The 25,745-nt window shown below is 39.5% G+C and overlaps 1 protein-coding gene across 1 annotated transcript in view; it reads right to left on the bottom strand.

The window, feature by feature from the left end:
- LOC101610300 (solute carrier organic anion transporter family member 6A1) overlaps positions 1-25,745 on the bottom strand; it is a 132,074-nt gene that overhangs the window by 26,022 nt on the left and 80,307 nt on the right. Inside the window, exons 15-16 of the mRNA XM_045132150.1 lie at positions 20,912-21,039; positions 20,646-20,754 (exon numbers count right to left, since the gene is read on the bottom strand). Of these exons, the coding sequence (XP_044988085.1) occupies positions 20,646-20,754; positions 20,912-21,039 (237 nt within the window). The remainder of the gene's footprint in view (positions 1-20,645; positions 20,755-20,911; positions 21,040-25,745) is intronic.

Below are 25,745 nucleotides of genomic sequence, written 5' to 3'. Positions count from 1 at the left end.
TCTAATGAATCTGTTCTTTCCAACAAGTGTTTCTTCTGCTTTGATGTCATCATTTCCTCTCTCCTATTATGAAATCTTGTGTATGTAGTGCCAGCCACTATGAGGCCATAAATCCCATGTCCACCTTATGGCAATCTAATTTTAAGCACAGAATATTAAGGAATGTACAGTAAATATTTCTTGGATAAGGGATTGATGCATATATATGATTCAAATACTTAAGTTAGAAAGTTCATACTTAATACAAGTAAATTAAAGCAAGAATGTCTCAAGTGAAATGGCTCTGGATTCAAACTAAAAACAAAGATGAATCATCAGACTGGTGTGGTTGTGCATGCCTTTAATCCCAGCACTTGGGAGGCAGAGGTAGGAGGATCAGCATGAGTTCAAGGTCACGCTGAGACTGTCTAGTGAGTTCCAGGTCAGCCTGGGCTAGAGTGAAACCCTATTTCTAAAAACAAACAAAAAACAAAACAGAAAGGATATAACATCAGTTACATGTCACTGAGAAACATACACGAGACACTAGGAAAGTAACAAAGTATAAGGTCAGGAGCTAGGAATAGAAAAGCATGTTACATTAATAGGCTCCCCTCAAGAATATTTTCCAAGATGAATTTATAGTGACATTTATAGTTATAATCTACATTAGACAAATGCTATTTACCAAGACAAATGAATTGTATGGTTAGTTAACATGCTCCACTTAAGGGAATAATTATAATCAAAGGATGATTATAAGCCTTCTTTGTTTTAGTTATATTTAAGTGGTCCACTGTTGTGTATCCTGACTCCATTTTAAATAAAACTCAGTGATTTCTGAATCTTTTTATTTCTCTTGTTTTGTTTTTGTTTTTGTTTTTCCAAGGTAGGGTTTTGCTCTAACCCAGCTGACCTGGAATTCACTGTGTAGCCTCAGGGTGATCTTGAACTTACAGCAGTCCTACCTCTGCCTCCTGAGTGCTAGGATTAAAGGCTTGGGCCACCATGCCCAACTTTATATTTCTAAATTATGTATAAAACATTGTAATGTAGATTAGTAATTACTTTTTAATAAGATTAAGTTTATCCAATACCCTAAAAAAAGTTTTTATTGTGAATATTTAATGGAATTAAAAGTACAAAACAGGTGCTGGAGAGATGGCTTATTGGTTAAGACAATTGCCTGTAAAGCCTCATGACCCAGGTTTGATTCCCCAGTACCCATATAAAGCCAGATGCACAAAGTGGCACATGCATGTGGAGTGCATTTGCAATGGTTGGAGGCCCTGTCATGCTCGTTCTCTGACTGTATCTCTTCTCTCTATCTCTACTTGAAAATAAATAAATTAAAAAAAATTAAAAGGTACAAAAAAGATCTGTAGAGGTCTAATAATAATACAAATAGAGAATTTAATGGGTGTAGTCCCTCTTTTGTTTCAAGATTAGTGGGATCTTGATATAGGAGAGCAAAATAATTGCCTGAATATGACTCTGACCTGCTTCCCTGTTCCAGATATGGGTTCCTTTCCACTGAGTGGATTTCTTAGCCAACCAGAAAGCTATTGGGAAGAAAACAAAAATAGGACTTCTGGTTAAGATGGTGATGTAGGAACCACACCATAGCATCCTAGGGAAGAAAAAGTAAAAACCAAAGCAAAAATACACTTTCTACAAAAAAGTAAAGGTGTATAAGAAATTATCAATCACAGCAGAAAGGTAGGAGAGATCCAGAGCATCTAGAGAGCACATAAGCAGGCAGAAGCAGCTCCAGCAGTAGCAGCACCAGGTCCCTTGGCCGCAGTCAGGTGAAGGGCTTTTCCACTCACATCAGCCTCCTTATAAATTCAAGAACCATGAGGGGAAGCATGGAAGGGACCAGCAGAGCAGCTCATGAAGAAGAGGATCTCAGTGACCAGTGGAACAACTTCAGCCACCAACCAGAGCCTCTCCTCCCCCTAGCACCAGCAAGCAACAGAGACCTGGAGAAGGGAACTCACCTACAGAGCACCCAGCACAGGCGAACAGAGCAGTGACCCATCGACCCATCCACCCTACCTGAACCCACAGCACAGCAAAGAAGGCCCCAACAGGGCACACAGCATAACTGAGACCAAAGCCATCCAAAAGGTAACTGGGATTATACCAGGTCAATACCGACTAAAAATGCCTGGTATACAGGCTTGCATTGGAAGTGCTTATTGCACTTTGCAAGTCAGGGTAAATTATATGTTAAATCTGATGAATGGTTGGATTTTACATTCTTAAATAAGCTATATTTTTGGCTTGTCATTTATTGCTTCCTGATTTATAGGGCCATTGTCTACTCTTCTGTCATTTGTTGGGGCAGGGTCTCACTCAGTCACAAGCTGACCTTGGAACCCTCTACAGACCAGAAATTTCAGCCTCCCAGTTGACAAAATTAAGGGTATGGAGCAATACATATCCTTAGGGACTATGACTTTGTTAGAGTATCTGTTTGTTATAATACATACTCTTGCATAAATACTCTGCTGGGTTTTCTTTGAATGTGTATATTGTTCAGTTAAAGTTTAGAATTTCCCATATTTTGTTCCACTCACCCTACTAAAATACTCTCATATCTCTCATATCAGGGAAACCCAACACCTAGTGTTACTTTTGTGGTTACTCTGAGAATCTTAAGAGTTGCACCTAGCACCTTAAGCTCCTACTCTGAAGATATATAAAAGCAGATTGAGGGCTGGAGAGATGGCTTAGCGCTTAAGCGCTTGCCTGTGAAGCCTAAGGACCCCGGTTCGAGGCTCGATTCCCCAGGACCCACGTTAGCCAGATGCACAAGGGGGCACACGCATCTGGAGTTCGTTTGCAGTGGCTGGAAGCCCTGGCACACTCATCCTCTATCTGTCTCTCTCTCTCTCTCTGTCACTCTCAAATAAATAAAATAAAAATGAACAAAAAATATTTTTTTTAAAAAAAGCAGATTGATGGATACATCTAATAACACTGCAGACAATTAGAAAACCCAAGCATTAAATTACTCCAAGATGCAGAAATTTCTATATTATAATACAAGAAACACAGAATTTAAAGACAATATAAATCCACCAAAATTTATAAATCCATCAGAGATGACCTCCAATGAGACTGATTTAGAGGAAATGCCTGAGGAATATTTCAAAAGAATGATTAAAAATATGCTCAAAGAGATCAAAGAGGAAATCAAAGTAATCAAAGAAGACACAGAAAACCAATTTATTGGGATAAGGAGGTCAATACAAGACATGAATAAGGAACTAGAAATAATAAAGAAAAAACAGTTAGAAGTAATAGCAATGAAAAACACAGTAAGTCAAAATAAAAACTCTGTAGAATGGGCTGCAGAGATGGCTTACTGGTTAAGGCACTTGCCTACAAAGCCAAAAAACCCAGGTCTAGTTACTCAGGACCCATGTGAGCTAGAGCTAAATGCACAAGGTGATACATGCATCTGGAGTTTTTTGTAGTGGTTGGAGGCCCTGGGATGCCCATAAACTCTATCTCTCTCTCTCATAAATAAATAAAAATTAAAATTAAAAAAAATTCTATAGAAAATCTCAACAGTAGAATGGATGAAGGAGAGAACAGAATATCTAAACTGAAAGGCCAAATGGTAGACCTACTACAGCTTAACAAAGAGAAAGACAAAAATCATAGGAAGTTACGGATGGAAATTTAAAGATATTTGGGTCACCATGAAAAAACTAAATGTAAGAATTCAGGTTATAGTAGAAGAAGATGAATTTTACTACAAAGTCATAGTAGACAGTTTCAACAAAATCCTAGAAGGAAATGTCCCCCAATTTGGGAAAAGATGCCAGTGCAGTTACAGGAAGCCTTTAGAACACCAAACAGACAAAGCCTGGAAAGAAGCTCTCCCCATCATATTATAATTAAACTACCAAATACACAAGCCAAATAAAATATATTGAAAGCAGTTAGAGAGAAAAATCAAGTCACATACAAAGGCATTCTCATCAGGAAGCAGCTGATTACCCCAAACAATCTTTAAAATCCAGAAGGGCTTAGAATGATGTATTCCAAGTTCTGAAAGGTAACAACCATCAACCAACATTACTTAATCCTTCAAAAGCTATCCATTCAAATAGACAGATAAATAAATACATTCCACAAAAAAAGCAGGCTGAGGGAATATTTTAACACAAAACCAGCTCTGCAGAAAATACTCCAAAGGATCCTCCATACTAAAGAGAAAGAAAAGCACACATATAAGTAACCTGGAAAAACAAACCATACTCAAATATTAGTTAATACAAGAGAACAAAAGTAAAACTGGAAGAACTACAAAATAAGAAAAATGGAAAAAATAAATACACACCTCTTTATAATAACTCTTAGTGTCAATGGCCTCAATGCCCCAACCAAAAGACACAGGTTTGCAGACTAGATTAAAAAGCTGGGTCCTTCTAGTTGTTTCCTCCTTGATACTTGCCTTTCTACAAAGGATGGACACCATCTTAGGGTGAAAGGTTGGAAAACAGTGTTGCAAGCAAATAGGCCTAGAAAACAAGCAGGGGTTGCTATCCTAATATCTGATAGGATAAACTTCCAAACATTTGTTAGGAAAGATAAGGAAGGTCACTTTATATTGATTAAAAGCACACTTTAATGGGAGGACATTATAATCATAAACACATATGCACCTAACATGTGGGCTCCCAATTTCATTAAACAAATGCTATTAGAACTAAGGTCACAGATAACACCAAACACAGTTATAGTGGATGATTTCAACACCCCACTGTCATCAATTGACAGGTCATCTGGCAAAAATTAAACAGAGATGCATCTAGATTAAATGAGGTCATGGGATAAATGGACCTGTAAAAATATCTACAGAACATTTCATCTGAATTATGCATAATACACATTCTTTTCAGCAGCACATGGAACATTCTCTAAAATAGATGATATATTAGGACACAAAGCAAATCTTTGCAAATAGAGGAAAATTGAAATAATTCCTTGTACTCTATTTGATCACAATGGGATCAAACTACAAATCAATAGCAAGAAAAGCTATAGACCATACACAAAATCATGGAAACTAAACAACACTCTACTAAATGATGAATGGGTCAATGAAAAAATCAAGAAGTAAATTTAAGAACTCATAGAATCAAATGATAATGAGATCACAATATGCCAAAACCTTGGGACACAATGAAGGCAGTCCTAAGAAGGAAATTTATAGCTCGAAGTGCCTATATTAAGAAATTAGAAAGGTGACAAGTTAACAACTTAATGATTCACCTTAAGGCCTTGGAAAAAGAAAAGCATGGTAAACCAAAAATTAGTAGATTGGAAGAAATAATAAATATTAGGGTTGAAATTAATGAAATAGAAACAAACAAACAAACAAAAAATAATGCAATGAACCAATGTTCTTGGATTGGAAGAGTCAATATTGTGAAAATGTCAACCTTACCAAAAGCAATCTGTACATTTAATGAGATCCCCATCAAAATTCTAATGGCATTCTTCATGGAAATAGAAAATCAATCCAAAAATTCATCTGGAAGGACAAAAAAACCTTGATTATCTAAAACAATTTTAAGTATCAAAAATAAGGCTGGTTGTATCATCATACCTGGTTTTAACCTATGTTACAGAGCCATAGTAACAAAAGCAGCATGGTACTGGCACAAAAACAGACAGTTAGATCAATGGAATAGAATTGAAGAACCAGATGTAAGTCCAGGTAGCTATAGCCACCTGATCTTTGACAAAATTGCCAATGATACTCATTGGAGAAAAGACACCCTCTTCAGCAAATGGTGCTTGGAAAACTGAATATGTATATGTAAAAGGCTAAAAATAGATTCTTATTTCTGCCCATTCATAAGAAGCAAGTCCTAATGGATCAAAGACTTTAATATACCTAAAACTATGAAAGTGCTGGAGGAAAAAGTAGGGGAAAACATTCAACATCTTGATATTGGCAAAGAATTTCTAAATATAACCCCTTAATTGCTCAGGAAATAAATCCACTGATTAATGTCTGGGACCTCATGAAATTGCAAATCTTTTGTACAGCAAAGGAGATGTGAATAGAGCAAAAGGAACCTAGAGAATCAGAGAAAATCTTTGTCAGCTGACAGAGGATTAATATCCAAAATATACAAAGAACTCAAAAAACTAAACAATAAGAAACTAAACAACCCCATTAATAAATGGGATATGGAACTAAATACAGAGTTCTCAAAAGAAGAAATACAGATGGCATATAAACATCTAAAAAAAGTTCTGCATCCCCAGCCATCAAGGAAATTCAGATTAAAACTACACTGAGCTTCCGTCTCACTCCTGTCAGAATGGCTACTATCATGAAAACAGATGACCACAACTGCTGGTGAGGATGCAGAAAAAGATGAACCCTCTACACTGTTGGTGGGGAAGCAATCTGGTCCAGCCATTTTGGAAATCAGTTTGGACCTTAGACAGCTACAAATAGATTTACCATATTGCTCAGCTATAGAAGTCCTTGGCATATATCCTAAGGACTCATCTAACTACCTTAGAGACTCTTACTCAACTATGTTTATTGCTGCTCTATTCACAATAGCCAGGAAATGGAAGCAACCTAGAAGTCCCTCAATTGATGAGTGTATAATGAAGATGTGGCACATTTATACAATGGATTTCTACTCAGTGGTAAAGAAAAATAAAATTCTGAAATTTGCAGGAAAATGGATGGATCTGGAAAGGATTATACTTAGTGAGGTAACCTAGGCCCAGAAATCCAAACATCACATGTTCTAATATTTGGATCCTAGCTACAAATGATTGGACTTCTATGTGAATAGGAATAAAACTCAGTAGCAAAGGCCAGTAAGCAAGAAAGAGGAATAGAAAGGGAGTGAGGGGAAACTTAATAGGATGGTTATTGTATATAGTTAAGTAGAATGACAAATTAATGGGAGTGAAAAGGCCTAAGTGAGGTCAGGGGAAGAGACTGAGTAAAGGAAAGGTGAAGCTAATCAAAATCTAAGAGGATATAAATAAGCCATATGGAAACCTACTTTTTTGGACAATGGAACACTCAGGAGCCATAGATTACTACCAGAAATTTTTCAGTTCCAGGTATGGGATACCTTCCATTGAGTTGCTGCCCAGGGAGGTCACTGATACCCTGAAAACATTACAGACCATTGCTAACACCCTTGGTTTCCCACCAGCAATAGATGGTAAGACCCTATTGATGAAGACTCTACATACTTGGGCTGCAAGATCCCTGAGAATTACTCCTGGAGCTGAGCTGCAAACTTCTTCCATGTAGACTAGCTGACAGAAAGCTAGAAAAAGCTATGCTACATGCAGTTCAATGGGAGAGAGAGAAATCACCAGGGAAGATACTCAACAGTTGACACTGCAAGCCTTAAATTTGACCAGCTAGGCCAAATGAGCCAGCATGTCTGTTATGGAGGAAACCAACCACTCTCTAATTGGACTGGAGACCTGCTGCAGAGGAGGGAATACATCCCTGATATTGTGATACTGTAAACCTACAACAGGGGTAGTCATGAGCCCTAGGGGTGTAATGTCTGACGCCGTTTGGCCAAATGTATATACTACGCTCACCAAGCTGCCAGGTAAGCACTTCTCTTAATGTTCATATCCATGTATTAATGCTATTCTCCCTTTTTTTTTTTTTTTCGAGGTAGGGTCTCACTATGGTCCAGGCTGACCTGGAATTAACTCTGTAGTTTAGTGGTGGCTTTGAACTCATGGCAATCCTCCTACCTGTTTCCCGAGTGCTGGGATTAAAGGTGTGTGCTACCATGCCCAGCTCACTTTTGACCCCAGAAGCTTCTCTTTGCAGATGGAAGTGACTATGGAATGACCCAGAAGGCACCACTGTGCTGAGAAAAACTGACTAAAGAGTGCTCAGCACTGAAATATGTATCACGTCTGCCAAGACTTAGTGTCCATTGTGGAAGAAGTGGTGGAATGAATGTCAGAGCCAAAGGAAGGGTAGGACTACTTACATTGTGCTCCTCCAGACACAACTGGCCTAGACATCCATGACTTTGCATTGCCTGAAACTACCTACACAAGATCATCAAATTAGGAGGAAAAAATGATGACTTCAAAATAAAAGAGAGACTGATTGAAAGGGGAAAGGATTATGATGGAAAGGGGAGTTTCAAAAGGGAAAGTTGAGTATGGGAGGAAATTACCATGAGTTATTGTCCATAAGTATGGAAGTTGCCAATGAAAAATAAATTTTAAAATTTTTTTAAAAGCTGTTGGTTAGCCACCAAGGCTGTGTGCCACTATTGCACTTGTGTGAGCATCACGTCAGGGTGTTTGATTCTGAGTAGCTTGGAACTCCGGTTGCTTGGACAGATGTTGCCCACTTTCCCCCAGTAGCTCATGTGGTGCCTTCTAACACTAGATGGGCTAACTGTCTGGGGACTGGCTCTCTTCTGGATTCCAGCCAGGTCTCTCTGTTCCTGGGCTGATGGAATATAGCGTTTTCAGCAGTAGAGTCTTACCATTTATCTCAGATAGATAATCAAGTGCTCTGAGCGAAGTCTGTATTGTTTTGGGGCACATGGATGTCTCTGATCAACAACTCATTGTGTGTGTTAACTGCATCCTGGTACTGGGAGTTATAGGCCAGAGCCAAGAGAAAAGTCTGTAAACCAAAATAAACCTTTTCCTCTCACAAGCTTCTTTTGGTCAGGTGCTTTGTGTCAGCAATTAGAAGGTAACCACAACACCTATAATTATATAAGAAAGTCAGACCTTATGCTTGTCAATGGGTAGGGCATTTTGATGTCAATGATATTTAGTCCCCAGCAATATGTTGTAATGCAGAAGGAGAATGTTTTGTTAAACCAAAACGTTGCTCCAGGAATAGTACCAATGAAAAATTTCATTTAAAAGTTTATATCCATTTAATTGTACACAAATTGGGGCATCTTATTAATTATAGTTTATTATAGCTTTGTACCTCAGCTTCATTCCCCTCTAACATGTCACTTTGAATCACAAGGCATGAGTACACAGGCATCATGATGGCAGGTAATAATATTTGATTATAATGATGCTGTATTAATATGAATGAACCATATATATTTCTGACAGTGACAGTTATTAAACATCATGAGCATTATAAGTACTAGAAAACTTAGCATTTAAGCTGGGCATGGTGGCACACACCTTTAATCCCAGCACTCGGGAGGCAGAGGTAGGAGGATCGCCATGAGTTCAATTCCACCCTGAGATTACATAGTGAATTCCAGGTCAGCCTGGACTAGTGAGAGACCCTACCTCAAAAAACCAAAAAAAAAAAAAAAAAAAAAAAAAAAGAAAAGAAAACTTAACTTTTATTCTTGGTGACAGAGACACAAGCCTAGTCTAGCCCTGTCATGGTTTGATTCAGGTGTCTCCCATAAACGTAGGTGTTCTGAATGCTAGGTTCCCAGCTGATAGAGATTTAGAAATTAGTGCCTTCTGGAGGGAGTGTATTGTTGGGGGCAGGCTTATGGGTGTTATAGCCAGTTTCGTCATGCCACTGTTTGGCACACTCTCTTGTTGCTGTGGTCCACCTTATGTAGGCCAGGGGTTATGCCCACTCTCTACTCATCTTGTCATTTTCCCCTGCCATCATGGAGCTTCCCTTTGAGCCTGTAACCAAAATAAACCTTTATTTTTTTTTTTCCCACAAGATGCTCTTGGTTGGGTGATTTCTACCCACAATGTGAACCCGACTGCAACAGTAAAGTGGTACCAAGGAGTGGGGTTGCTGCTAGACACCTGACTGTGTGGCTTTGGCCTTTTGGAGTTGATTTTCAGGCGGGATGTGGAAGGATTTGTAACCTAAGAGACACCTTGCAGTGCTGTAAGTACAGCTTGATGGACTATTCTGGTCAGAATTGAAAGACCTGCATGCAGTAAGAACTATGGACTGTGAGGTTTGGCTTATGAAGGTAAGATCTTTGCTTGGACTGGGCTAGCAGTTTGTGTGAAAAGCTTGCTGTTATGCCCATGTCCTGAGAGGTTGTGCAGGGTTGCTTTGCATAGAAATGAATTGGTGTGAGCAGAGAGACAAGGCACAGAAAGAAAAATCTTTGGGTAAACAGCTGTCTGTTCAGCTGCAATTGAGAAATTACAACCTTTGAGATTGGGCCAGCTGACCTGCACTGGGGCAACAGGAAAAACATAGTCTTTTGAAGGGGCTTAAGTGCTCAAGGAGTGTCCTGTTCTTCAAAGTCTGCTTTATTCTATCCTGGATTAACAAATTGGCACCCGACCTGGTATTGTGGAGTATAAGAAATGCTGGAAAGAGAGTCATTGAGTTTGCAACATGGTCTTGTGTTTTGGAAATGGCCATGGGCAGTGTGAAGCAGGTTTGCTGGATGCCTGCATGGAGGCCCCATGGGGCTATGAGGATGAACCATGGGTTGCAGTGGAGACCCAATGGAGATACTGTGACCACGAAATGGCTGTTAAGGAAATCTGTGTTTTCCAGAACTGTGAGTAGCTTAGATGGAGGGGTAGAATTGGAATGCCAGAGACTTGTTGCTGGTTAGAGTTATTGGACTTGGAGATTTGTCACTGGCTAAAGTTGTTGGACTTGAGGCTACCGAGTTTGATGTTTGCCCTGGTTGTTTTAAATCTTGTATTGGCTGAATGTTTCTTTTTTATGCCCAATGCCAAATTCTGTGTGTGAATGTTTATTCTGTGCCATTATGGGGAATTTGGAGATGTTTTAGTAGTATGGCTCAGTTAAAAGACATGGATTATGGGGGTATTTGAACATCACAGGGATTGATAAAAACTATGGGGACTTTTAAAGTTTGACTGAATGCATTGCATTTTACATCATGTATGGTTATCAGTTTATGGGGGTTAGGAGTGGAATGTGGTGGTTTGATTCAGTTTTGAATGTAGTTGTTCTGAATGCTAAAAAACAAGCATAAGGAGAGGAAGAGAAAAACCCACCACAGCCTTGTTAATGAACATGTTTGTAAGAATCATAATCAGTTAGTTAGTCCTTCAGTGTTCCTGGAAAGGGCCCACTAAAAACTCTGCTTACATAAGAAATTAATAATCATGGTCTGTTTTATCACAGGTATGTTAGCCCCTAATTTACCTTGGTAGCTGTCACTGAGGTGAATCTTAGTTACAATGTGAAAAAAATACATCATCTAATTTCTTCTAGGACTGAAAAATTTTATAAATTTTAAACATCAACTTCCTAAGTGCACTTTACAATTTTATATGGTAGTCTAGGTAGATGTGGCTCAATTGTCAAAGGTGGCTTGCTTGCAAAACCTGATGGCCTGGGTTAGACTGCTCAATGCCCACATAAAGGCAGATGCACAAAGTGGTGCATTCATCTGGAGTTCGTTTGCAGTGGCAGGAGGCCCTGGTGAGCCTATTTCTTCCCCTCTCTCTCTCATATGTAAATATTTTAAACAATATATTGTTATTTTCATTTTGTGTATATTTCTCAGTGCATGTAGAATCACTCTAATGTGTTAAAATAACAGTAATCAGTCACACACTCAGAACCATACTCAGTAATCAAACACATAAAAATTATTTATCTGTGGATAGAGAATGCTGTTAAACATACACTTGGAAGCAAAACACGGTTGTAACCCATACCTCTATGGTAGGTAAAAGTATCTTATGTCTTTCCTGATGGCAAATGACCAATAATTCAGACCACACAAAGGTTGTAACCTGTGCCTGCTCTCTTCTGTCCTTCTACTACTTCTCGAAATCAAATGACCCGTGGTTGATGTGGGCGGGGCAAGGGAGTGTTTGCACTCAGAAGGGCCTGCATAGCTCCTGCTTGGGTATAAGGAGTTCACCACAGGGATCTCTTCCCTCAGCCTCTGGGTTAAGAGAAACAAACTACAATCTTTCTTCTTCATTGAACAACATTGAAGTATAAAATAAAAGGAAAGAGTCATAGAGGAAATTCAAACCATGAACTAAATGAATTTTTCCTCAGATCATACTATCAATTCCTGGACCTTGACTTTCTTGGAGAAGGCAGAATTGCATATTAAAATAGTAATATAGAGATCAGCACTTTCAGTAACTTAGAACCGCCTATAAAACTCACATTTGAAAAGAAAAATAGTTTATAAATATTGATCATCAAGCCAGGCGTGGTGTCGCATGCCTTTAATCTCAGCACTTGGGTGGTAGAGGTAGGAAGATTGCCGTGAGTTCGAGGCCACCCTGAGACTCCATAATGAATTCCAGATAAGCCTGGGCTAGAGTTAGACCCTACATCAAGAAGCCAAAAAAAAAAAAAAAAAAGATTGATCATCAATGAATAATGAAAATTATGTCTTATTTCAGTTGTATTATGCTTGTTTCTTGGTTCATATTAAATGAGTGATTAAATACTAACATCAGTGGACTTTGATGAAAAATACTTTTGTAAAACTTGAGATAAATGTAGCAATTGCAACACACTAAAAACTATTTTTACTTATTGTAATGTAACTACAGGAAAGTTAATTTTTAAAATATTTATATTTTTATTTATATAAAATATTTATTTAACTAATTTATTTAATTTTTAATTTAATTGTTATTTATATAAATACATATTTACTTTTAAGCAGAGACAAGAGAAAGACACATGCAACAACAGAACTTGAGATGCACACACCCTTTTTGTGCATCTGTCTTTATGTGGGAACTGGAGAATTTAACTCAGGTTGTTAAGTTTTTCAGGCAAGTCCCTACCTGCTGAGCCATCTCTTTAGCTCTGAAAATGATTTTTTACTGACTTGAAGTTGAAAAAATGTCTTAAAGACAGTACCTTGTACTTTTGTTATTTCCATGTTTGATAAGTAGAAAAAGAGTTGTTCTTATATTTTTAAAAAGAACTCTCATTCAAGTTAACTTTTTAAAATATTGAAGGAGTTTTAGACTTGGAATGTTATGTTTTTTAGTTGTTTGATACCCATCTAAAATCACATGTCCTGGAGATTGTTCCTCTGTGAAGTTTCTTATGAGAAATCCTGAGGTGGTGCCAAATATTTCCTAATACCTATGTAGGCATTTCTGTCTCCTGGTTATCTATAGTAATTTAAGCAGATTAATATCATTTACAATCTTTCTTCTTCGTTGAACAACAACATTGAAGTGTAAAAGAAAAGCAAAGAGTCATAGAGGAAATGGAACTAAAAAAAAAATAAACCCATGGACTAAGTGAATTTTTATTCTAGCAATCAAAACTAAAGTTAAAGCAGGGCTGTATAAATTACACACAACAGTTAGAAAAAAGTATTTTCCCAGATAAGTAAAAGTAAAGAACTAAATGATTCAGAAGATATTTATGTTTGTACGTTTCATCCAACCAGAAGCACCTTATGGGGGGGGGGGGATGGTTTTCTTTCTTTTTTTTTTCCCGGGGCTGACCTGGAATCCATTATGCAGTCTCATGGTGGACTTGAACACACCGAGATTCTCCTACTTTAATCCCAGTCTCCTGAGTGCTGGGATTAAAGTTGTGTGCCACCATGCCCAGCTGGAGTGTTATTTCAGGTTTACAGATTACTAGGGAAACACTATTAATGGAGGAGAAAGCTGGCTCATTTCCACAGAGCACAGGAGAGAAACATCACCAGAAGCTAGGACCACAGAAAACAGCCACAGCTCCAAAACTGCTGTCCACACACCTAGTAGTGCTGGACTGAAAATCCCCCAAACCCACTTTAGAACTGGACAAGTTTTGCCCCCAGTGACATCTTCTTCAGCCGGGCTCCTCTCATTGGATATCCAAGTTTCAAGCCTGAGTCTATGGGACCATACATTCAAACCACCACACTCACCTTCTCCTTTGTAGATGGCCTCTGCCACACACTAAAGATATTTTTTGTTCTTGTTGTTGTTGCTATCGTAGCTGTATCTTCTGGTGCCCTGGGATTCCTCTGCTTAGTGTGAGATGGAGCTCTGTTAGCTACGATCTTTCTCCTAGACCTCCACCTCTTCTTTCCTGAGCCCTCTCAACAGCCGTTCACCATACTCACGACAATAGTAATCCTATCAGCAGCCACACGGACCTGTTTTCCAGCTAACCTGGCTTTCTTTTTCTGCATACAGCCACATTCACAGAAGTCGTTTAATTTCGAAGTCCCCAATGCATAATTCAAAAACATAATTTATAAGTCGAGCATAGTGGTGCATGCATTTAATCACAGAACTTGGGAGGCAGAAGTAGGAGGACTGATATGAGTTCGAGGCCACCCTGAGACTACATAGTGAATTCCAGGTCAGTCTGGGCTTCAGTGAGACCCATCCTCAAAAACCAATATATTAACCCACCATGCACAGCAATCAAGAAGCAGCTTTAGGAGTTCATAGATATGTAGGCACTGCCAGGTGGCCCAGTACTGCAGCTCCCAGTGTCAGCACAAGGACTGGCCTGCCCATTAGAAACACTGTGCAGAGAGGAAAGGTGCCTTCCCACGGGGAGCTCCAGCAGAGCCATGACAGGCAGAGGAGCTGTCACCGCTGCAGGTTTCAAGGCTTCCAGCTCTTCCGTGGGCACAGTTGAACCTGGAGGTATCAAAAAAGCCAGTGGCTGGTCCAGGACAGCTGCCTGGAGACCCCGTAGCACATACAGCTTGTGGGGACACTGCTGCTCCAGTGTTCATCTCTAGGAGAGACAATGAGGCGGCTTCCTTTCTTATTATTTAAATGTTAATACATTGGTAAACTCATGTGTAATTTTTTTTTTTTTTTTGAGAGGAGTAGGGAAGGGGAGGGTCAGAAATTTCAAATAGGGTCATTTATCAGATTCCTCAAATGGCAACGGGTTGGCCAACCAGCTAGAAACTGGCATGTAGCTAAGCAGGAGGCCCCCTGAAGAGGCCTGCACAGAGTCCTGTCTCAAAGGACAAAGGTGTGGAACGAGAGAGAGAGAAAGAGAGGGAAAAGCATGCAGTAATCTAGCCCACACATAGGAAATATTAAAATTAAAAATATGGGGAAGATTATACACATATACAAGCAAATGAAACTTCGTCATAGTAAGACATGAGGACAAAAGATAGGTCAGCTAGGAATCGTGACCAGCACTTAGGGCTTTAATGGAGGAAGTTACTATAGTTCAATGCCAGCCTAGAGATGCATAAAGTGGCACATGCTTCTTGAGATCATCTACAGCATCACGAGGTCCTGACAGACTCATCTTGTCTTTCTCTTTCTCCTTCACTTTCTCAAAAAAAAAAAAAAAAATAAATAAGTAAATATTATTTAAAAGGCAGCCTGGTTGCATGAGAGTATATCTCAGAAAAGCAAAATAATAATACTTAATTATTAATAACAATTTAAAGTATGATTATATTTAATGTGATAAAAAGTAGCCCAGCTGGGGGCTGGAGAGATGGCTTAGCAGTTAAGCGCTTGCCTGTGAAGCCTAAGGACCCTGGTTCGAGGCTCAGTTCCCCAGGTCCCACGTTAGCCAGGTGCACAAGGGGGCGCACGCGTCTGGAGTTTGTTTGCGGTGGCTGGAAGCCCTGGAGGGCCTGTTCTCAATCTCTCTCTCTCTCTGTGTCTGTTTCTCTCTTTGTGTGTCACTCTCAAATAAATAAATAAAAAATGAACAAAAATAAATTTTAAAAAAAAGTAGCTGGGTGTGGTGGCGCACACCTTCAATCCCAGCACTCAGGAGGCAGAGGTAGCAGGATCGCCATGAGTTCAAGGCCACCCTCAGAGTACATAGTGAATTAGAGGTCAGCCTGGGCTAGAGTGAGACCCTATCTCCAAATGCAAATATAATAATAATAATAAGCTGTAGTCCTTTCTCCATATTATTTACTGCCACTACTCTATAATTGCTACAACTACTCCTGCTCCTTTGTTGGCAAGTTTCTCACAGTGATATACATTTTCCTTGTTCACAATTACTTCTTCCTCCAAGTGTATCTTCTTTTGTTTTGGGGGTAGGGTTTCACTCTAGCCCAGGCAGACCTGGAATCCACTATGTAGTCTCAGGGTGGCCTCGAACTCATGGAGATTCTCCTACCTCTGCCTCCCAAGTGCTGGGATTAAAGGCATACAGCACCACGCCCAGCTCCCAACTGTATCTTTCTAAAATCATTTTCCTCTTCCTGGAGCATATACTCAGACATCAAGTTAGAATCTTTTTATAACCAAATCTCTTATTTTGATTTGTTTGACACATTCTGCTTGTATGTTATCCTCATACTTCCAAAATATTTTTTATTTAGTATGCTAAAATTTTGGCAGATGTAGATATTGTTAGTATAATTCCAGTAATTGCAAACATAGTTGTCAGTCATAATAAGGAGTACTTCCCAGAAAGCACTTCATTGACAGCAAGACCCCAATGATGAGTTACTGTGCCATCTTTCTTTGCTAGTAGACAGGCTGAAAAAAAATTGCTGCACATGTGATGACAGTTGCTTCAGTGGTTTTCACCTGACCGAGGAGGAGGACTCTGCTACACTGACCACAGTCTTGTCCTCTGTTACTGCGAGTATGTTTATACACTTAACATGCTACTTTTTATATTTATTCTTAAGCATGCAAAAGTACTTTTTAACTTTTCTGAGATTATTAATACTAGAAGTCACCTATCTTTTTTTAGATAGGCAGGGTCTCACTCTAGCCCAGGGTGACCTGGAACTCATTCTGTGGCCTCAGGCTGGCCTTGAACTCACAGAGAAACTCCTTCCTACTTCTGCTTCTTGAGTGATGAGACTAAAGACATGGGCCACCACACCCGAAAATATTTAACAAAAGAAGAATTTTGTTTCATTTAAATATTTCCCCGTGGATTTTCAATGGATGCTTTCTCTCTTTCTTCCCACCACCCAGTGATGTCAGGCTCCTTATCTTCTAAACACTGTTGTGGCAGATTCTGAGTGTTCCCGTTAATAGCATTTGACTCAAGATGGCTTCCTCATAGATTCTCCTTGCGAGGCCAGGCAGAGATGCACAGCTGCCATTACCACAGACTTCCTCAATTAAGTGGAAACCCAAGCCTTAGGTCAATATTATCGTCAATATGACACTCCCACGATTATAATAGTTTATACTGAAAGCCTTAAAATCTACCTTTGCTGCCATTTCATTCCTCTCCTTAGTTCTCCAAAATCTGTCCATATTTCTGCATTCTTTCTACTAGCATCCTAACCCAAGTTACTATTAGTTACTGCCAAACTTTTCTAAATTTATGCCATTTAACTATTTTCTATACAAAAACTGTTGTTTTTTAAAAAATGAGAATGTGGTTTCTCTATTCCTATACTTAAAATTATTTGTTGTTTTTTTGTAACTTTCCATGTGATTTTGAATAAAGTGTCAACCCCCCCTTTTTATCTTTTTACCATTTTTGTCTTTTTTTTTATTAGTTATGTACATACTCAGTGTGTAAACAGCACATGTTGGTACCATCCTTACCCTCATCCCTGTCTTCTCCCTTCCAGAGGGACCCTCCTCATTGGGGATGCCATTTATCCCAATGGGAATTGTGGGTCATGCATTATGGGGATAGCCATCAGTTATTGGGAAGAGACAGTGTTTCTGTGCATAATGTCCCAATTTTTGGCTTCAGCAATCTTTCTGCCCCCTCTGCTGTGAATTACCCTGAGCCACGTTGGGTTCTTTTTAGGTCTACTTCTGAGATGGGCTCTTGAGAAACTATGTCTCTGGATCTCTGATTTAGTAGGAGTTGAGTGTTCTCTGTGTCTATCTTCTTCACCCTTGTGCTGATATCATATTCACCAAAAAAGCATCTCTTTCTCATTTCCCCAATTACTCTATGGCTTCAGCTGGGGCCCTGGTGAGGTGCCATGGCCTGATGATTCTCTCCTCAGGTTCTGCATCCATCTGAAAAAGAGAAGCAGATTCTACAGTGGAGAGTGAAGTCACCACTGGATAAATGGGATAACCATTATTAGTTTATAGAGCATTTAATATGTGCAGGCCCTCTTGTAGCCCAAGATTTGTGGGAGCTTGATATTAGAGAGCAAACTCATGTTTTGGATATGATTCTGACTTGTTTCCCAGTTCCAGCTATGGGTTCCACTGAGCAGATCCATTAGCCATTCCAAGAGAGGTTGGTTACCCATCATGGATATGTGCCACTATTGCATTTGTGTGAGCATCATGTCAGGTTGTTTTCCCTTGGCAGTGGCCTATAACTCCCAGTACCAGGATGCAGCTAACATCCACAATGAGCTGTTGATCAGAGAGACCTACATGATTTCCCAAAAGAAGACAGACTTCTGTTAGAGCATGAGTTGCTTGGACAGATGTTGGCCATTTTCCCCCAGTAGCACATGTAGCACCTTCTGGCACTAAACAAGCTAACTGTATGGGAACTGGCTCTCTGCCAGATTCCAGCCAGATCTCTCCTTGTTCTGTACCAACAGGAAATGATGTATTTGGCAACCATTAACCTTTGGTGGGTAACCAAGTGCTGTAACAGAAAAATTACAAAATTGCAAAAAAATTACAAAATTTCATATTTGATCAATAGAAGGGTATTCTAAGCTGTTGATTTTGTACATTATTTCCTCTCCTCTTTTGTGTCTTCATTTTTTGGAACTTATATCAGACTGAACCAGAATACACTGATTATTATATTTATTTCATATTTTAAAAAGTAGTTTTATTTATTTGTTTGCATGTTGAGACAGATAGAATAGAGACACACAGAATGGGTATGTCAGGGCCTCCAGTGGTTGCAAAAGGACTCTAGATGAATGTGCCACTTTGTGCAACTGGCTTTTATGTAGTCCATCTGGCTCTTATATGGGTACTGGGGAATGAAATTCAGGTCATTAGGCTTTGTAGGCAACTACCTTAACCGCTGAGCCATCTGTCCAGCCCTCACAGTTATTGTTCTTGCTATTTTTTTTTTTTAAATATCACTTCTCCTTATCTGTTTCTGGAACTTGTAGACAACACTGGAGCTTCTCACACTATCCCTTGTGATTCTTATCCCTGTTTTTCTTTTTCATTTTCTCTAATTCTCTGTGCTATGGTCATGGGTATAACTTTTAGTCTTTTACAATATTTCTTTTTTCTCTTTTTTAATATTTTTATTAATTTGCAAGGAGAAAGAGAGACAGAGAGAGAAATTCAGTCACTGCAAATGAACTCCAGAAGCATGTGTCACTTTGTGCATCCGGCTATACATGGGTACAGTGGAATCAAACTTGGGTTGTTAGGCTTTGCAGGCAAATGTCTTAATAACTGAGCTATCTCCCCAACCAACTTTGCAATTTTTCTCTTCAATTATACTTCATCAGTTTAGACTACATATGATTTTGTCAATAAGAGCACTTTCTGTAAAAAATGAGGACCTAAATTTAATCCCAGCATCCACATAGAAAGCTGGGTGTGGCCACACATGCCTATAACTCCAGTCCTGAGGGGATGGGTCTAGGAGAATCACTGGGGCTCACTGCTTAGCCAGACTGGCCAAAAATAAGCAGCTCTAGTTTCAGTGAGACTCTTTTTCTCAAGGAAAGCACATGGAAGAGTGTTAGGGGAGCTGATGGTCTAATCTGGTTTCTGCATGTGTGTGTGTAAGGTATGCACAACTGCCCACATGTGCACGCAGTATACATACAGACATCATACACGATCATTTTCAAAAAATTCTCTACATATTTACTTAGGGTTTTATTAGAATTATTTTAAATTTTGTTATTTGGATTTAATTCAAGTTTCATTAGAATTTTATATTTTTAAGTTTTCAATTATTTGTGAGAGAAAGAGAGAAGGGACACGCCAGGGTCTCTAGCCACTACAAATAAACTCCACCTTGTGCATCTCACTTATGTGGGTTCTGGAGAATCAAACCTAGGTCCTGAGGTTTTGCAGGCATGCACCATAACTACTAAGCCATCTCTCTAGCACTTAGAATTTAAATTTTGTAGCATGCAAGTATCTCTAGGAAGACAGCCATGACTGAGAAGTTGTCATTGCTCAGTATCCACACAAAATGTCATCGATAAAGTTGGGGAGATGACTCAGTGGGTCAAATGCTTACCCCAGAAGCATGAGGCCCTGAATTCAGGTCCCAATACTTACTTAAAGTGACAGGTATGTTGGCATCACCTGTCCCAGAGTGAGGGAGCTAACCAGGGGATCCCTGGGGCTAGCCAAATTGGTGGGGTTTAGTTTCAGTGCAAGACCATATCTCAAAACACAAGGTGAAGGGCTGAAGAGACGGCTTAGTGGTTAAGGCACTTGCCTTTGAAGCCTAGGGACCCAGGTGCAATTTCCCAGGACCCACATAAACCAGATGCTCAAAGTGATGCATGCATTTGGAGTTCATTTGCAGCGGCTGGAGGCCTGGTACACCCATTCTCTTTTCCTCTACCTGCCCCTATCTACTAAATAAATAAATAAATTTTATTTGAAAAACAACAACAGCAGCAAGGTGAAGGGCAACTGAGGAAGGCATATGAGATCTACCTCTGGCTTCCGCATATATATACATGTATACACAACCACTCACACACAAGAGCTCCCTCAACAAGAGCAGGAATATACACATCTACACACACTATAGCCACATACAAATGGTTGCTGGCTTGAGGTCTACCGAAATTCCAGCCGCTATTCAGGGGTCTCCTGTTACAGTAGTGTTGTGTCAGTACCTGACCACTGATTTCGTAGAAGCTTTGGCAAATGTCCGCTCTACAACTGCAGTGCAGCGTCGGCATATCAGGGGCTGCACCGAGGAGGAGAGGTCTGGAGATGGCCAGTCTGTGAGGATGGTTGTGGTATTTCATCTTAAGGGCTGCTTCAGATTATGTGCTCATGGCATAATTAATCTGTAGATACAGAAGACTGGGTAGCCTCTTCCAATCCTCTTTTGAACTTCAAAAGACATGAAATTGATGAAGGTCATGTCTATTCACACCTGTTTCCGTAAAAGATGTCCTGAGAATTGCTATGTTGGCTGAAACGTAAATTGAGGCTCCTTTGAAGAACAGGAAGGATGTGCAGACAGCTTTGCCAGCAGTTCTGGAGTAGGATCGTGCATGAGATCTGAAGAACAATGGGAGAGAAGTAGCCACAGAGGTGATAGCAAAATGAAGATCAAAAGAATTCCCAGCCATCTCATAGTGAATCTGAACTTGTGCAAAATGGGCTGAAATTGCAGCGTCTGGAAAGGATCTAGCATGAAATCTGAAGTGTCTGCAGCCACTGCTGAGGAAAAAGGCCATGTTTTTTCTATATGTACGCCTCATAAAAACCTATTTGTAAAAACTTCAGCATTGCTTTTTGACATTCTTGAGGCCATTTTGAAATCAACTTTGTAATTCTACTCTGTTGAAACATCCGAAGAACGGACCTCAATACCAACATTCATCATCAAGTCTGACAAGCAGAGGCAGCAGATAAATGTGGACGTGGAACTGAAGAGGCAAGGGGGCAGCTCCTCAGCCTATTTCTCGTTCGTTCTGGTGAGGCGGGAAGAGTTCTCTGATGGGACACATGGACATGTGCTTTATCTCCTGGGACAAGTATGGGTGGTGTGTAGCTGTGAACAAGAGTTTAAAAATATTGGAAAGATTTTGTTTGTACGGACATAGGTCTTGAAAGATACTGGAAAAGAAAGAGGCTGAGGAGTAGTAATGGGTGTTGGCATGACAAAATGTGAAATAGCAACCAGCTATTAATTTTTGATGGAGTTGTGCTGCGTCACTCTTTCATGTTTTTTGTGTTTCTTCATTGGTACTTATACATCTTGATTACTTCACTGGTTGAAGTTTTTATAATCACCTACATTTTTGTTCAGTTGAAGTGTCTGCAATGTTCAAATGTGTGGTGTTTTGAATGTGAATATATGTCCTCTGTAGCCTCTGGGATTTTTTGGCTCAATCATGTATTTGTCTGTCATCTGTGCCTTTATCTGAGGAGAATGGATGTGTGTCCACATCTCCCCAGGAATAAGTTTCACAGGACACTCCGTGGCTAAAGAAGCTTGCTTACAAAGCCCACCAGCCCATGTTCATATCCCAAGCCGCCCATATGGCGATGAGCAAGCAGGCGTTTGCAGCAGCAAGAGACCCTGTTATTAGTACACACACACACACACACACACACACACACACACACACGCACACAAGCACACAGGTGCAAATAAAATATCTTTTTTAAAAGATGGGCATACCCTTAGTTAAGCTAACAAAGCAACATAGACATAAGTTAATTAGATTCTATATAATAACTAAGATGAAACATGTATACCAATGAAATTCAAATGAACATTAGGGAATAATCTTAAAAAAAAAACACCCTATTTTCCAATTGATTGGAAAATCTAAAAGAAAGTAATAAATTTCCAGATACATTTAACCTAACAAAATTAAACCAAGAGAGTAAAAACATATATGTTGAGGCACTAATAACATATCTCCCAAATACAAATGTCCCTGAACTGGATGGATTCCCTAGAATTCTGCCAGTTTTTCTTAAAATTTTTATTTATTTATTTTGTGTGTGTGTGAGACAGAGAGGCAGATAGAGAGAGGGAGAGAATGGATGCACCAGGGCCTCCAATGACTGCAAATGAACTCCAGATGCACACACTCCCTTGTACATCTGGCTTACACGGGTCCTGGGGAATCAAAACTGGGTTATTTGGCTTTGTATGCAATCGCCTTAACCACTAAGCAATCTCTCTAGCCCTCAAACAGATTTTTAAAGAACAAATGACACCAGTGTTTCTCGAACTGCTCCATACAATCAATAGAAATGGGAGGAACAGCACCACATTCATTGCACAAACCTAGTATCACTCTGATACGAAAGCCAGATGAGGACACAAGCAAAAGAAAACACACAGGCCAATCTTCAGGAACAGAGATGCAAACATTTTCAAATACTTTTGAAAGGAATTCAACAATATGTAAAAAAAAATATTGATTATGACCAAGTTGTCTTTATGCCAAGGAAGCAAATGTAATTCAATATATGCAAATCACTAAATGTAATACATTATTTAATGACTCAAGGAGGGCTGAGGTCAGCAGAAGACCACATGATTACCATGTACAAAGCCTTGGCTTCCACTGCAGCCACCTCTGTGCTCCCCCAAACCAAGTACAAATAGATTGAGCCGGGCGTGGTGGCGACACCTTTACTCCCAGCACTCAGGAGGCGGAGGTAGGATGATTTCCATTAGCTTGAGGCCACCCTGAGACTACGCAGTGAATTACAGGTCAGCCTGAGCTACAGTGAGACCCTACCTTGAAAAATCAAATATAAAAAAAATAGACTCAAAGTCAAAAATCATATGATTATCTCAAGAGCTACAGAAAAGGTCTCTGTCAAAGTGTGGGTATACTTCATGATAAAAGGTCTGAAGAAACTAGGAATAGAAGAACATACCTCAAACAATAGAGGTTCTGTATAACAAACATATAGTCAACATTATATTAAATGAGGAAAAACACAAAACATTTCCTTTAAATTCAGGACTCTTATCGTACACAGCACTTGAAGTCTTAGCTACAGTAATAAGACAAGAGAAATGTATTTAAATAATTTTTCTGAAAAGAAAATAAGATTAAATATGTTTTATTTATGAGAGAGAGAGAGACAGAGAGAGAGAGAGAGAGAGAGAGAGAGAGAGAGAGAGAGAGAGAGAGAGAGAGAGAGGGAGGGAGAGAACAGGCACCTCAGGTCCTCTAGCCACTGCAAAGGAACTCCAGAAGCCTGCACCACCTTGGGCATCTGGCTTATATAGGTACTGGGCACTTGAACCTGGGTCCTTAGACTTTGCAGACAAACACTTTAACTATTAAACCATCGCTCCAGCCCAAGAAAATAAGATTTAAACTTGCATAAATCCCTGGATCCCAGCACCATGTTACTTACACACACACACACACACACACACACACACACACACACACACCCCTTTACATACTTAATTGCCCCTTAGTAAACCACTATTGTGATTTGAATGTGAAATGTCCTCCATAGATTCATACTTTTGGATACTTGGTCATTAGCTGGCTATGCTACATGGGAAAGTTGTCGAACCTTTAGGAGGTGCAGTCTTGCTGAAGGAAACAGTTTGCTGGGAGTTGGCCTCCCTTTTTATAGCTTGACCTCACATTCAGTTTCTTTTCTTCCTGGCTGTGGCTGCTATGAGATCCGGGGCCTCCTATCCTGCTCTCACACCTTCCACACCATAATGGAATGTATCCTTCTAAAACTGCAAGCCAGAATAAACCCTTTTCCTTAATCTGCTTCTGGCTCAGTGGTTAAAGGTCCTTGCTTGTGTGATGGCCTGGGGTTTGATTCCCCTGAACCCAAATAAAGCCTCAAAAGTGGCACATGCATCTGGAGTTTGTTTGCAGTGGCCTGAGGCACTCTGTTTCTATATCAACTGATAAATAAAATACAGTAAAAAAAGAATTCAAAGAAGAAAAAAGAACAAGAAATTAGGGGTTTTTTGGGGGGTAGAAATGAGAATTTTATTTAATTTATAATCCTACCTAGTACATACAAATATACAAATGAAATTATTTAAAACTACTAAGGAACGAATATTGGTGTTTCTTTTTTTTTTATTGAGAACTTTACTAATTGAATATAATGTAATTTGGTCTTATTCCTGTCCTGTTATCCTGTGTTGTCCATTCTCCTCACCTGCATTCTACTGAGGAACCTCCTTTTTCCAGGGAGTCCTTCCAGTTTTTTGTTCTCTTATTCCTTTTGTCTCCCTCCATCCTCCATGTCAAAAGGTTGATGGGTTCAGAGGAGACTCAAAACTCATCAAAGGTGAAACTAAGAGGCTGTAGAGGTGTCAACACCAAATGAATTATCTGCAAAGCCCTCTAAGACTCAGGGTACATTATGGAAGGGACAGGGGGAGGTAAGAGAATATAAGAATTAGGCTTTTTCATAGAAATTGTTATTTGGGAGAGAGAGAGAATGGGTACACCAGGGCCTCTTGCCACTGCAAATGAACTCCTGTGATCAGAAATGCTTCACAAGCACATACTTTATTATGAAAGCAGATATTCTCATGGTTACTTTTCTAGCATTTAGGTAAAAATCGTGTATGAATTTTCTCTTCTGGAAGTCTAACACAGCTTCAAATCTTGCAGAATCCTTAAAAGAGACTCCAGGTTTTACATTCTGACCCTCAGATATTCTTCAACCCTGCAGATTTAAACCAAGAAGAGTCAAGCAGTTAAATTTCCACATAAAATAGTTATAGATTTTCATAAGTGTATGTTGAAGTTAAAGAAACAGGCATACTGTGATACTATTTCTTCCTGCTTCACTGTTTCTTGGCCTGTCTGGACTGCAAATAGGCACACCCTTCCACACAAGGTCATAGGTTAATGTGGTTTCAAAAGAGACTTTTGCCCAGTTATCACTACTTCCAGTGGAAAACAAGAACATTGTAGAAGCCCCCTCCCCCCTTTTTTTTTGGTTATTTGAGGCAGGGTCTCACTCTAGCCCAGGATGACCTGGAATTCACTATGGAGACTCGGGGTGGCCTTGAACCCACGATGATCCTCCTACCTCTGCCTTTCGAGTGCTGGGATTAAAGGCGTGCACCACTATGCCTGGCTAGAAGCCTTTTTACCATAAGCAAATCAGAATTTTATCCAATATTTTGAAAATATAATTTCATAAGGATACAATGATATATGAAAAAAAAAAAGCTTTAGAAGCATATTTTAGGATTAACTCCAGAAATGATCAATACAAGTTCTACATTCAAA

This window comes from Jaculus jaculus, chromosome 13, assembly GCF_020740685.1.
Source record: "Jaculus jaculus isolate mJacJac1 chromosome 13, mJacJac1.mat.Y.cur, whole genome shotgun sequence".
Taxonomy (NCBI): domain Eukaryota; kingdom Metazoa; phylum Chordata; class Mammalia; order Rodentia; family Dipodidae; genus Jaculus; species Jaculus jaculus.
This window is presented reverse-complemented; position numbering and strand designations above follow the sequence as displayed.